General features: G+C 41.1%; 1 protein-coding gene across 4 annotated transcripts in view; it reads right to left on the reverse strand.

Moving 5' to 3' along the window:
* Positions 1-9,117: 9,117 nt before the first annotated feature.
* Positions 9,118-13,795, reverse strand: part of LRRFIP1 (LRR binding FLII interacting protein 1) — a 101,670-nt gene continuing 96,992 nt past the window's right edge. For all 4 annotated transcript variants that reach the window (XM_064515371.1, XM_064515373.1, XM_064515372.1 and 1 more), the window contains one exon: positions 9,118-12,851. In XM_064515371.1, coding sequence (XP_064371441.1) covers positions 10,531-12,851 — 2,321 coding nt within the window. In that variant the 3' untranslated portion in view covers positions 9,118-10,530. The remainder of the gene's footprint in view (positions 12,852-13,795) is intronic.

Below are 13,795 nucleotides of genomic sequence, written 5' to 3' on the forward strand. Positions count from 1 at the left end.
TCCACAGTGATTTGTAAATGAAAAGCCTAATATGAATAACTCTACTGTAGTCACTAAACTGCAGATACTGTCATGAGAAAGTCCAAAGCTTACAGTGTTTTTTTTTTCTATTTCTCAGCAAGACACAAAATTCCAGTCCAGTTAAAATGTTTTCTTTGAAGGCCATTTTAAATGGCAATAAAAGGCTGCTGTGCCTTCTGGACGGAGAACTCGCACGACGCCCTATGTGCTTGTATATGGATATTGTACTTCAAAGGTACCCGAAGTACTGTGTAGAAGAGCACCCCTAGGCACAGCCATTTGGATCAGCTACTCCTATGAATATAGTGCAGTAGGTTTGAATCTGCGTAGAGAGAACCACAGCTGGGTGGCACGTAGCAAATGTTAGGGTTGTCTGTTCTCAGAAGGCATGACACGAAGCGTCCCAAACAGCGAAAGACAGAAGCATCTGCAACGTTGTTCTGATTCTGTCAAGTAGAAGTTCCCGTTGAAAGGTGGCGCTTATTGCTGAGACAGTAAAGCACTCCGGTTGGCTTTCATCTTCTCCAAGCGTTTCACTAGATGACCATTGCTGACTTCAAGCTCTTCGGTTTTATCCAATGCTGAACGAAGCTGAAGGAAGAAAGCAGAAAAAGGGTAATTTCTGAAGCAGTTTTCCTTTCCAAAGATAAAGCAGCGCTTGTATTTACCGACGCTAAACCTATCAGATTTCCATACTGCTGGAAGTTCCTCTCAAGATAAAGTAGCTGAAAATGCTCATTAACTGAGTTAACAGTGAACACTGCACAACTGCCTGTGCTCTTGCTTTGAAGGCCACGCAAAGATATTTTCTAAGCACGGTGCCAAGGATGCGAGCTATTTACAGAATGCTGAACATATGGCGTGGCGTTTGCCTTGACTTCAGGGGCATGGATGCTCAGAAATATCTGCTCGGTGACATATGCCTGTCACACTGCCCGCCTTTTAAGTGTCTGGTTCCTGGAATGACATCCACAGCCTTCACTTAGGTGCCTTGGTTTCCTATAAAATCCCCCAAGGAAGGGGGTGGAGAGAGAGCTGGACTGCACAGAGCAGCATCTACAGAAACCACTGTACTGGTAGGGGGATCAAAGACACCACAAAACACGTTTTGAATCTCATGGCTCTCCAAGGCTTGCCTCGATGTGGGACTTGCCTGTAATGAGGCTGATCCTTTGGAAAAAAAAGACAAGGATCACTTATTTTAGAAATTTTAGAAAAGGAAAGAATATAAAGGGAGGTAGCAGAATAGGTAGCAGAAATACCCTAGAGGCTACAGCAGGCACGCAGGCTAGAGACCAGCATTTGATACCCTTTCAGCCTTGGGCCCTGCCACCCCGCATGAGAGCACCCTAAGCAGCAGGCTAAAAGCTGTTTAAGATGACTCATTTTTGACTGAAGCCATTACACTCTGTGGAAGGGATTTCAAGACTCATTAGTTCAGGAAAATGAAATCTCTAATGTAGCTGCTAGGGCACTCATCACGAATTAACACCATGAATTTCAAGCTCTAATTTAAAGACCATTTAATGCAAAATAGCCAAATAATCCTTGGTTATTAAAAAAACAAACAAACCACCACCAACAAAAACCACTCCACCCACCACACCCTTGAAACAGGGACCAGAAATTATGTTCCTTCATCTCAGGTTAATTTGATGACCATTAATGCCACAGAGCAATGCTTCTTACTTCTGATGTCTATGCAGCTGTTACTTACAATGCATTTGTGGCACTACAGCTTTCCAGATATTCAGGAAGGACAACATCTGCCCCAGTGTCTTAAAGGGAGAGTGTCTTATTTGACAAGCAAGCAGACAAGCAAGAAGAGTAAGTTCCACAAAAGATCATTTTATTATGATAGGCAGCATAGCAGGAGCCGCTCTTTGTGCTTTTTCTAAATAGCCATATTGAGGAAACTCAGGAGACAGGTGTGAAAAAAGCAGACAAACATAGTTAAGGCTGGTGGTAGCAGTCACTTGGACAGAACATGAAGGTTGATACAAGAACTAAGGCCAAAATTATGGAGAGCTTGAAGACACAATGTTTTAACTGAGAGAAACATGAAAAGAGTCTGTGGACAGACACACTACAGGAAACAATATTTGACAAAGCAATAAAAACAGGTTCAGTAAGAGCAATTTGCATCCATTTACTGTTCAAATTTAGACTCGAGCCTTAAAGTTTAGAATCCTGTTATGCATAGCAAGGTGTAGCACTGTGCTTGAATTTTATGAAGTGTCCAAGTTAACTTTACAGCAGTGTTTCCAGCCTTCTACTACTGTATTTTCTGAATCACACCTTCTAAAAAGACCAACATTTTTTATTTACAGACCCAGAATTTATAACATCCAAAGTAATGAGCCTTCAGATACAACAAAGGACAAGGATAGCAAAGTACAGACAAATTACTCAGCTCGATGAATGTGGAACCAAGTGAACGTTTACACTTCATAGCTGCAAAGTAACATGCAAACTAAGCATTTGAGTTCACAGTCATGAACATTACTCCAGTCTGAGTGCTAAAAGTCTGGTCAAACCATTAAACAAATAAAGACAATAAAAAAGCAGACTTTTATTCTTCACTATACCAAGAACCAGTAGTTCCTGCTCTAGAATGCACAACAGAGACAGGCCTCCCCCTTCATGGTGCAAGCTGATTGCTGGCCTAGGATAGTTTACATTTAGTTACCTCTCTCTGTAGTTTGCGTTTCTCTGCTTTTAGTTCATCTTCTACTCTTTCAGCATTTTCAGCAGCAGTTTTATATCGGGCTACTTGACCTTCCAATCGTATTACCTAAGGTGAAAGGCACATTTTTAAATAACAGTTGTACAAGGAATTATTCTGAAGCTTTCCTCTTCCACTGGCAGTTTAGCAATAACTAGTGAGAGTTGCTAGATTTCCTTTAATAAAATAAGAGCATATTTTGAGAAAAACAATATGCTGAAGAGGTTTGGCTATGATTACTTACTCCAGACCTTTTGTGCATATCCATATTTAATACGCTTCCGACAACAGAAAATACAGTCCGTTGACTTAAGCATTTAAGTATTTAAGTCATTTATCTCAGCAAAAGCATTGCTGACGCACCTGGGACATGAGCAAACCATAACAATTGAACAGTCTTGTGTACAATCCATATATGCATAAAACGTCAGGAGCCATTTATAAGTTGCAGGTAGCTAAGCATAAGAAAATATTCTCAAGAGTTCATAAAGGGTTGTTAATACACGTTTGTCTTTGATCGTTTTTTGTTCAGTAAAGGTGAATACTATATTCACTTTTCCCTGCACATAAATGAAAACACTTCAGTCTTTATGACTTAAGAGGAAGAGCCCTGGTGCTCTAATTCTACTTCTTTTCATTTTAAGGGAAATCAGAGTAATCAAGATTTCATTTATCATATAACAAAATATACTTTGCATTCACACCATGCCTACACAAATAGAACGAAACAAAAACTTACATTCTGCTCCAGTGCCGTTATCTCTTGCTCAGACTTTGCTAGTTTAAATTTGAGATCACTGATCTGCCTGTTGGCATCTCCTAAAAAAATTACAGATTTATCAGAGATGTCAGGACAAGTCTGGACAGCGTCTAACAAATCTATCAAACTGCTGGTGCTACAGTAATCTACTTATAGGGCAGCAGCAGCATAGCAAGTGCTCTCTGCCTTGGTAAAAAGTTCCCTTCCACATCACAGCCGGCAGCTAAACCCACATAGTGCCCTGCAGATAGGGAGCTGTTCACTGTCTCGCCCAGTTCCCTTATGACCACTCTGAAAGCAGAATTAACCAGGTGTGCCGGAGACCTCATGTCCTGGGGCTCTCCTGGGGAACATAAGGGAGATTTCCACCTGGAATCTTGTTCAAACAAAGGATAATCTTTCCCTCACCTCTAGCAGAGGTGCATGGCGGGCTCTCAATTTGAAGCTCCCTTAGAATTGAAGACTCATTTTTACTTAGAGCCACATGTTCAGCGTACAGCTATATTCTCTCATTCACATGCAGGACACACAAGTTCTCTTAAAATCGAAATGCAGCTCACTTTGAAGGTCAATCACGTGCATATCTGTCCCGTTTTCCAGAACTTCATCTTCAGGCTGCGTATTCTCTATCTTGCCATTCTTTTGCTTTTCTTCCAGTTGTCCCTTTAATTTTTTAATCTGAAAGACCCAAAATAGTTAGTTATTTTCTGTCTTCAGAACAAAAGATCAAGCCTTCCAATATATTCTGCATGCTGGAAAACAGGCAAGGTAAAATTGTGCCTCAGTACTCAAATTCACTTGAGTGCTGTGAAACAGAAAAAAAAATTATCTAAAATCCACAAAAACTTTTGTCACAGAATTATTTCCCAGCTGTACTTTCGGCAAATGACTCACCGTATGTTAAGTGTCATTTACTTATGCATAAATTCTGGACCAAAAGTAACAAGTGAAAGAAGAGAATGCTTTATAGAAAGGCAATACATGTTCTGTAGGCATATTCACCATAAAAACCCAAGACTGCGTTTGGTTGTGCGTTAAGTCTCAAGGGCAAGGACCTATTCCATAAATGGTGAATTCCTTGAAAGCCTATGGCACCCTGCAGAGCAACCAATCAACTAAAATGTTTCATAAGCATTATATCCACTACAGAATATCATGGTACCAGCGATAACTATTTTAACTGCTATTTACCAAACTATTGTAATTTCTCCAGCATTTCTCTGCGAATTTCCCATTGCCCACATACGCAGCAATCAGGAAGGCTTACGCTTGGAGATAAAATTTGCTTCTGTTACATCTGGACCTTGGACTTGGCCATCCTGATGCATAATTTTTCAGGAACACACGCTCACGGAGGAGTTTCGGGTGGCTAAGGACAGCAATATGTAATACTTTGAACACTGAATGTGACTGGCTAGCAAAGTGAAACGGGTGCATTGGGTCAGATCTTTCTTGCGCTGTATCCTGAGTTAACGCACAGGAAGAAAGCTCCTCGGCAAGAATAAAATGGCAAGCAACACGTAAGTCCTCAGCAAGAACAACCCAGCACACAGCTGAAAGACACTGATACAGACATCCTCCACTGCATATGAGTGGTATATAGATTTTTTGGAACCTCTGCTATTCTTACAGATTTAGTAAACATTCAGCATTTCAGTTTTCCTGCAATTACCTGCTCTAGTAAGGATTCTCGTTCATCAATGAGTTTTCTCAGCCTGTCTGAAAGAGAAAACTGAAAGTTCAGTGCTGATTTAATTGAGTTGCACATTTCAGAGTCTATCTTACACAAGGAGGAATTAAGGTTAGTGAAACTAATGATGAAGTTATGCACGTACCACAGAGAGGACGGGGAGGGGGTTGCAGCCAGGGGAAGTTAGGCCATTCTCACAGAGCATGCTTGTCACGGCAGCAGCAGCACCCAGCTGCATGCAAAGAGGCTAATCTTCTACGTTAGGTTAGCATGCAAGAACTCTAGGGTCAAACACAACTGCAACACAAAATCTCACAAATCTTTACAGTTCAACATGATGAAAATACCGTAAATGCCTACAGTCATAACTAAGCACGTTCTTAGCATTTTCACTTCTTTTACTCAACAGCGTGCCTACGACACTTTGCAACAATTCAGTATCATGACACCAGTAAAAGATTTGCCCAGGTCATTTATCTTTGTTTTAAAACTAGCAGCCTGGTAAAATATTTACTCTTCAATATACTTAATATACTCTTTAATCCTTCACAGTAAATTCTCCCAGTCAAACATCCAACAGGCAATAGGCAAACCAGGCCAACTTGTGTTAGGCTTGAACTCGGAAGCGCTAGAGATCAGCGCATGTGTGTATGTGGTATTTCTTAATGAGCACGCACTACAGAACTGAGACAACTGGAAAGCAGAAATGGAAATGCGTAAACAAATCACTTGGTTTTCTTCCCTAGTCTGCCATACAAAATGTGAAAGCATTTTAGTTGGCACCGTATACAACAAAACTTGGATTTTCATATCACTGACGTTACTTTACCTTATTAATCTATAACCTTAGTTTGTTCAGGTGCACCTCAACAGAAGTACACCAGAACATGGCGTTCAAGCACTCTTTAAGAATACATCTGCCTTCAGACAGCTCTTACTGAACATGTTTGCCATGGATGTTTCTTGCAGTTTTACTTAGTCCGTCTCCCTTGCCAGCAAGCAGTCACCTGTGCAGAACCAGACCAAGAGGCATCCAGAGCTCACCTCCACATCTAAGGTCTGGCCTGCTAGTTAGGGAATTGTTAAAATCCAAAGGTAACTCAGGAAAAAGGGCTTTTTGTAAACCGTGGCCAGGCTACTGACATTACCGATTAGAGGCTGGTGAGGCGTGTGTTTGTTTGTTTGTTTTAAACCAGCTAAATTCTTAGAGCCATAAAGGATTGTCACGTTGAGAGACTAAGACCATATTTTCAAAAAGCTTTCAAAATGCAAATACTATAGTCCTCGTTCATTGTTAAATCCTGAACAGGCCAAAGTCTTGTGGTTTACCCTTTTTCTTCTCCTGTTAAAACACTTAGTACAGGGAATAAAGACCGTAAATTGAATTAAAGCATGGGGAAAACAAAGTTTTCCAGTGAAAGCTCCTCTATAATGGTAGACAGCTATAGTCCATTAGCTAGTAATAATGTGGTAGGTCACTCCCCTCCCACATATACAATTTCCAATATACCAGCAATCATTCTAGAGGACGGAATAAAACCTTTACCTTGGTTCCTGATGCGATACACAAGTACAGATCTTAAAGTGACATTCCAGTGCAGCAGTCCTATGCATTCGTTTTGAACATCAAGTCCTATCCATATTTCTGAGCCATTTGCAATGCACCCAGCATCGTTACATCTGAGCACTGACGTGAGAAGAACCCCCCGCATTTTGTAAACTTGGAAGATAAAACAAAAATTTTCAAGTATAAAATGCTACAAAATAGTAAAACAGTTTCACATGTCTATATACAGCAGCTAGGAAGGGGCGCTGAGAACAGAAATTTGGTGAAAGATAGGGAAGAAAAATAAAGGCCAATGAAGAAAGCAAGGAAACAGTAAAAGGAAGGTCTCCATGTGCAGACTGGAGATAGGGCTGGGTATCATGTCAGCAGAGATCAAGAAGTGAAGTTACTAAGAATTAGGAAAGAGAACGAGGACCGATACAGAAGAGAATCTGTAAGGCAATATAAAACTAGCCCAAACTTCTCAACTCCAAAGGGGCCAAATGATCCACCTTAATCCTAAAAAGAAGTTAGTCGTGCACAAAGATAAATAACTTTTGTTAGCCCCACCACTGCCGTGTGATGAAACACGCCTGCCTGATGAAGAGACACCTCCTCCAGTGCCCAGCGGGGAGGCACATCGCCTTCCCCAGCCCCCTTCTTTGCAGGGCTGACGTTGGCACTTGGGGGTGAGCCTTCAAACCAGGTCTCGCCATCGCTTCTCCCTCGTTACCGACTTCTTGACGTGCTGGCAGGAGGTTTTACAAGACCGCAGGAAAGAAAAAACAGATTAGTTTGATAAAATCTCCAGCCCGCCGTCTCTGCAAAGCCTCCTTGGTTTTGCATTTAAAAGGAGACGTTCTTCCAACCAGCCGAGGATCTGAGGAGCTCAACAAGCACAAGCAGAAAGGAGCAATCTACCGAATTAGCACACGGAGAAGCTAATTACACTTCTCATATAAAACACTCGTTATCCTTATTTCCCGTAGGACGATACTACAGTGAATAATCGGTGTGTGAAATTCATCTCCCTTTTAAATTCAACTTTAGTAACGTGATTCCCCGCCTGCTCGCTGTGCCGATTCAGGGCTTCTGCTCGCCAAGGAGCCTAAGGGAGCGCCGATGCGAGAGGCTGGCCGCAGGCGCTGGGACCCCGGGCCACACAAACGCAGCTGGACTGCCCCGAGACCCTGCTCCGTCCCCGCTGCGCTCCTTAGGGCTTCCTCTTTCGGGGTTAGCGCTTAAAAAACCCACCGTCCGCATCTCGTGCCGAAAGCGGGCTGCCCTGCGCAGAAGGAAAACGAGTAAGGTAGCACCGAGTGAGAGTCCTTATTCTCGTCTATCTGCCGATCTCTTGGCTTCTTTTTAGACTTCGGTAAAGGGCTGTGAATTTGTTATTTTGCTGTCTTGGAAAGTCAAAACCAACGAAAGGGACAAGTTAAATCTTTTCTTGTATCTGTTAAGATATTAGAGGGAAAATGCCAAAGTGTGTAACTTTCCAACACATGCATTTTATAGGTATATAAAATCACTGCAATAAACTAAAATAATAATAATAAAATAATAAAATTCCAGCATCACCATCCTCCCCCCCATAACAGTATACATTTCACTCATATGCCAGCTGCCACATGAGATTTGAGTTATTATATTTTGAAAATAACACCTAGAAATTCCCTTTCTTTTCGGGATGGTTTGCCCCGTGATGTGCATATACCCAAGCAATAGCTGAAGAGCTAAACAGCCCAAAGACCTTCTCCTCCGTGGTGCTTGCCCAGCTGCTGAAGTTAGGGACCGGTGGCCAACAGGGCTACCAAGAAGCTAATGTACAAAAGAATGGACTTATGGTACATTAGCTGTTTTTCTCTGACTGTATATTTAAGTGTATTTAACATTTAAATGTAAATACATTTAAAATACATTGAACATTAAACTGCATATTACAGTTGTGAGTCTGGCAAAGACAGATGTTTAAATAAACACTGCTACACAGTAAGAGATGCTTTTAAGTTCTGTGACATTTTAGATCAGCACTTAGTATAAACCCTTAATGTAAACAACTGCTTATACTTACAGAAACCATACTGAAGCTGTTGTAAGTTGGAAAGAAGCCATATCAAAATTAGAAGTTTACCGTTACATATTCAGGGTCCTCAAACACCATGGCTGCCCTTTCCTAGCAAGGGAACTCTACCATCTCTGTAGCACAAAGTAATAAATACCACTAAGAAGAAAGTCGCAGACCTAATAACTTACACTCCCTCATGGTAGCAAAAGAATCCTTATGCACCACGTTTCTACTAAAATATTTTCGAAATAATACAAATTTGTTTAAATATTTATGCAGGTTTGTAAACAGTGCTCTGGACAGACAATTTAAAGTATAAAATAAGTTTATTTCAATTATATACAGCTCAGTACATTTTGATATACATCTTCATATTTTGCAGTCTGTTCGCACTCCCACTTTGTAACATCAATACAAATACTGCTTGCTGTAGCCTCCTCCCAACTCTTCAGTTTGCATTCCCTTCAGATATTCACTGCTTAAAACAACTTTAAAAGAATTTTTAATTATGAAAAAACGCACACTTCCTCCCAAGCAGTATAAAAGATGCAAGATGACATATACCAATGAGTTGAAGTGTCTAATTTATGCCAGCAATTCAAAACAATCCAGCTTTTCAAGAAGGCATGGGGGCCAGTATACAGAACAATCATCTTTGGTCTGATATTCAGTAAAAATTAAGACATCCAAAATTATCTTCTTTCCCAAAAAGGAAGAGGAAAGAATTTTTCAGAGATTTAAAAAAAAAAAAACAAAACCAAACACACTTTCAAAACCATGTTTTGCAGAAAATATAATGCAGCAAGGAAATGCAACTTAAAATAAAATCTTCCAGGAAAAATAGATATTTTATATGTTCATAGCTAGACAGTACTTGATAGCAAACCTAAGCACACATCATAGTGTGCATTGACACTTTCTTAGGAAAAAAAAAAAAAAAACCCACCACGTGAGACATGGCGTTAAAGGCTTACTGCGGTGCAAAGTGCCTAAGTAAACATATATATTTATTCCTTTCAGCAGACTATGACCTCTATGTTGCAATTTCTCCAAATTGTATATTGTTCCTTCAGAGTGTGCAGACTAAGCAGATTCACAGTGACCTAACTGTGTTTTGGCAGTTCATCAGGCGTACTGGATTTTGGAATACGTCCATATCAGAAACATAACACAAAATGGAATGAGATTATCTTTTTGCATAGTAAAATATTTGGTTCCTAGGCTTTAATCAATCACAAACAAGTCTCAACATTAGATCACAGTGTTGTGACGGTTCTGAGTTCCTTGATGAAGTATTACTAGACTTACTGTAGATCTAATGCACATAAGTACATTCAAGACATCTTTCCTTATTCTAGGTCAGAAAGTAAGAGTTTCATATACAAGTTTCTCAGTAGCAGTTATCCACACCAAGAGTACTTTAATTGCAAGACAGTGTGAATAACTTATTTGTGAAGCTCGCTCTTTCGGTGATAAACGTTTAATCTAAGAGAGCAAAACCAAACCTACACGTGTGATTTCTGGTGGCTAGGTATGGCAGTAAATAACTTAAGACATGCATCACTACCACTTACGTAACCCGACATTTATTATGTGAGATTTACCTACAAAGAAATAACCCTTAGCGTATTCCTAAAGTCTGATTTATTGTGCAAAGTGCATGCTTCTGTACTGAAACCGAACAAATGGCACATAGCTAACTTAGGCTGAGATTTTGAACTCATGATACTGTGCAGTCTTCTTTAGACTTACCCTTACCCCTTCTACCACTTTGCAAATCCTCTTTGCTTTCATCCCTGTTATTGCCAGCACTTTCCAAATCCTGTTCTAAAACATTTTCATCTGGTATTTTTTCCAGATCGTTTGAGTCTGATGCTTCGCTTCCGTCTTCCAACGCACTGGCCTTCTCATCAGTTTTCTGTGAAGATGCTTTCCCTAGCAAATGCCCGCTTTCTTCTGTCTCGCCCTCTTTTTTATGCTGTAAGCTGTCATCCTCAGTCGATGTGTCTTCGGTTTCTATGTTGCCTCTGCCTTCCCCAGTTTCTCCGGTTTGGGCAACCTCCCCAGTCACACCATGTACTCCAGCTTCTTCTCCTTTCTGGGTATCAGCTTTCTCTCCACCACGTTTTTCATCAGTTTCCAGTATCTGTTTTGATTCCTCATCAAAATCAAATGCATCACCATCATTTTCCACTCCTTCCTCTGCTTGACCCTCCAATTTAACTTGTTCACTAACATTTTCATCCAGCTCAGCTTTCTGTGCAAGAGTCTCCACCTTTTCCTCTGGTAATGCTTCCTTTGCCTCACCCTCCTCTTCTATTCCCTGACTTTTGTCCTCTTCAGTCCCTTGACCCTTCTGATTTTTATCCTTCTCTTTCTCTGTACACTCACGTACATTTTCTAGCTCTGGGTTTTGCTCTTTGGCTTCTGCATTGCCTTGAATAAAGTGCTCTAATGGTTTTGTAGTTTCCTGCAAAGAATTATCTGCATCTTCCTCGGAAGCAAATCCACCGCAATGGTGGTCTGTAAGCTCTAGCTGTTTCTCAGTTTCTTTCAATGCTTCTTCATCAACTTTGCTTTCAGTAGTTACACTAAGACCTTCAGTTGACTCCTGTCTAGATTCACCTTCCTCTTGCTTAACTACGTTCTGAACTTCAGCTTCTACAGAAATATTTTTCTCTCCCCCTGTATCACATGTTGTTTCCTCAGTACACTGAACTGTTTGAATTTCTCTGTTTGGTTTTAAATCTTCTGCCCATTCAGTTTTACCTTCCTTTCTTTTCCCAGGCTCATCCTGTATTTCCACTTCTGCTTCCTGATTGTCACAATCTGAAAGACCTGGGTCTAAACTGCTTTCCTGAGACACCGTTTCTTTCACGGTGTCTTTGCCCGGCTCTGCCTGCTGCAGTACGCTTCCTTTTCCCTCACTAATACAGTCTACAGGCTCTACGGATGCGCCGTCCTGCTTGCCTGTCTCTGCAGAATCTGAACGTGCTTCCAATTCGTCCATCAATACTTCCTCCGGTCCGTCCTTCTCAGTCATAGCCTTTCCACGTTCTGTTTTATCTTGCGTTTTTTGTCCCTCTAGTGATACTATGTGACCATCCTCTGAAGAAACTGGTTGAATTTGTGTCTGATCTCCATCTTCCTCTTCACTCGCAGCTGCTGGGGCACCACTTTCACGTGAGTCCTCTCCCTCCATACCCCCAGGCTCGGTTTTCTTTGCCTGGCCCTGAACTGTGCTCCCAGTCTCATTTTCTTCTTCGGCTCTACCACTTCCTCTTTCATCGAGTCTCCCGTCAGTACACTCTTTGCCTCCCACCAGCTCTCTCTCCAAGACATTCATAACTTGCTCTTCAGGGCTTTCTTCTGAGTGCTGGAGGCTCTCAGCGCGACTCTCCACGCTTGGCTCTCCGCTGAATGAGCCTGCTACTGCAACCTCTGGAAGCTCTGACTGATCAGAAACCAGCTCACTGCTGCTACTCCTAACGTCAGCTTCCCGAGACATTTCATCACCACCCGCTGCATTGCTAGCTTTAAAATCCTCTCCTTTCTGTTCTGCTGCAGCTTTTCCTAATTCACATTCTGTACCTAAGTCGCTAGACATTCCCTGAGGAGTCTCAAAAACCTGACCTTGCAGTGAGCCCACCTCTGAATTCGGATCTGTCCTTTGATTCAAGTCACCGTGTTCGGCTTCCTTACTAACAGGCTGCTGGACTTCTACGCTACTGCCTGTTGGTTCTGTCTCCTTTCTCAAATCATCTGCATCACTACCATCATTTGAAGAAACATTCCCTGATACATGTTCTGGATGGCTTTGAATTTGTTCTGCATGCCTACTGCTTGTTAACATCACTGTTGACATGGCATCATTTTCTTCAATGATTTTTTCTGCCTTTGCATTTTCATCAGCATGCAATGTCTTTATTTCCTGCTCCTCAGACTCCTCTTTGTGTTCCTCCTGCTCAGTATTCTGCAAGATTTCTCTTTTCCCCACATCCTCCAAAATCTCATTTTTCATGTCCACTTCATTGGCTTTGCCTAAAAGACCATTGAGAAAGTTGAAGGGACCACGCCATGGCACTCACCTCCCCACTTAAAGCCCGAAAGAGAATGAATCAAAGAATAGGTTAATAGAAGATCAGCTTTTGCCAATTACGTGAGGCAAAGCAGCAACTGAATTAGTAAGGGCTTGGGTTTTTTCTCATCAGTGAAGTTCACCACCACCACCCTCTCAAAGCAAGGACAGTCTCTGGTGCTGGCTTGTGTTCTCGTAAAATAAAAGATTTATGCTGTAGGCTGTGTGAAGTACAGCTTTTGTAGATGAGAAGAACTTGGTTTCAAGCAGTGCAATTTAACAGTAATATCTGCAGATATAACACTGTAACAGTAAAGATGTTTTGTTCTCAGCGATATTCTCTATAACTTTAACCCTAATGCCACTCTGTGCACGCAAGAGTGTCTGATGCCATTGCAATGAAGTAATCATGCAGTATTCAATAATATTTTATTCCTAACTCTCAGGAAGAAGCATCAGTGTGTACTGCAAACACTGGGAAAGTAAAATCTGATTGGCAAGCAAATGTTTCAGCTGTTTACGATAACCATCAGAGCTCAGGTACTTGGTGAGTGCCCCTTACAGCTACTTTATCCACTCAAAAGGAATGGGGCTTTTTTTTTTTTTTTTTTTTTTTTTTTTTTTTTTTAAAGGAATGTTTCTTCCTCTCTACATTTAGAAGCAATAGATAGTAAGACAGTGTTCTTGGTTTCAACAGTTAGGTTTTGGGTCTATGTTGTGCCTGTTTCCACAGAAACAATATGGAGAGCTAGAGACCATATGTTACATTTAAAACATTTAAAAATATACCCTTACCTTGTTTTTGATGTTCCAAATTGTTTCCACAAAAACTGAGTAAGGAAAAAAGCAGCCAACAGCTAAAAGCAAGGTAACTTTCACTTGCAACAATTGGCTGCCTGCTGCTATT

Source organism: Dromaius novaehollandiae, chromosome 7 (genome assembly GCF_036370855.1).
Source record: "Dromaius novaehollandiae isolate bDroNov1 chromosome 7, bDroNov1.hap1, whole genome shotgun sequence".
Taxonomy (NCBI): Eukaryota; Metazoa; Chordata; class Aves; order Casuariiformes; family Dromaiidae; genus Dromaius; species Dromaius novaehollandiae.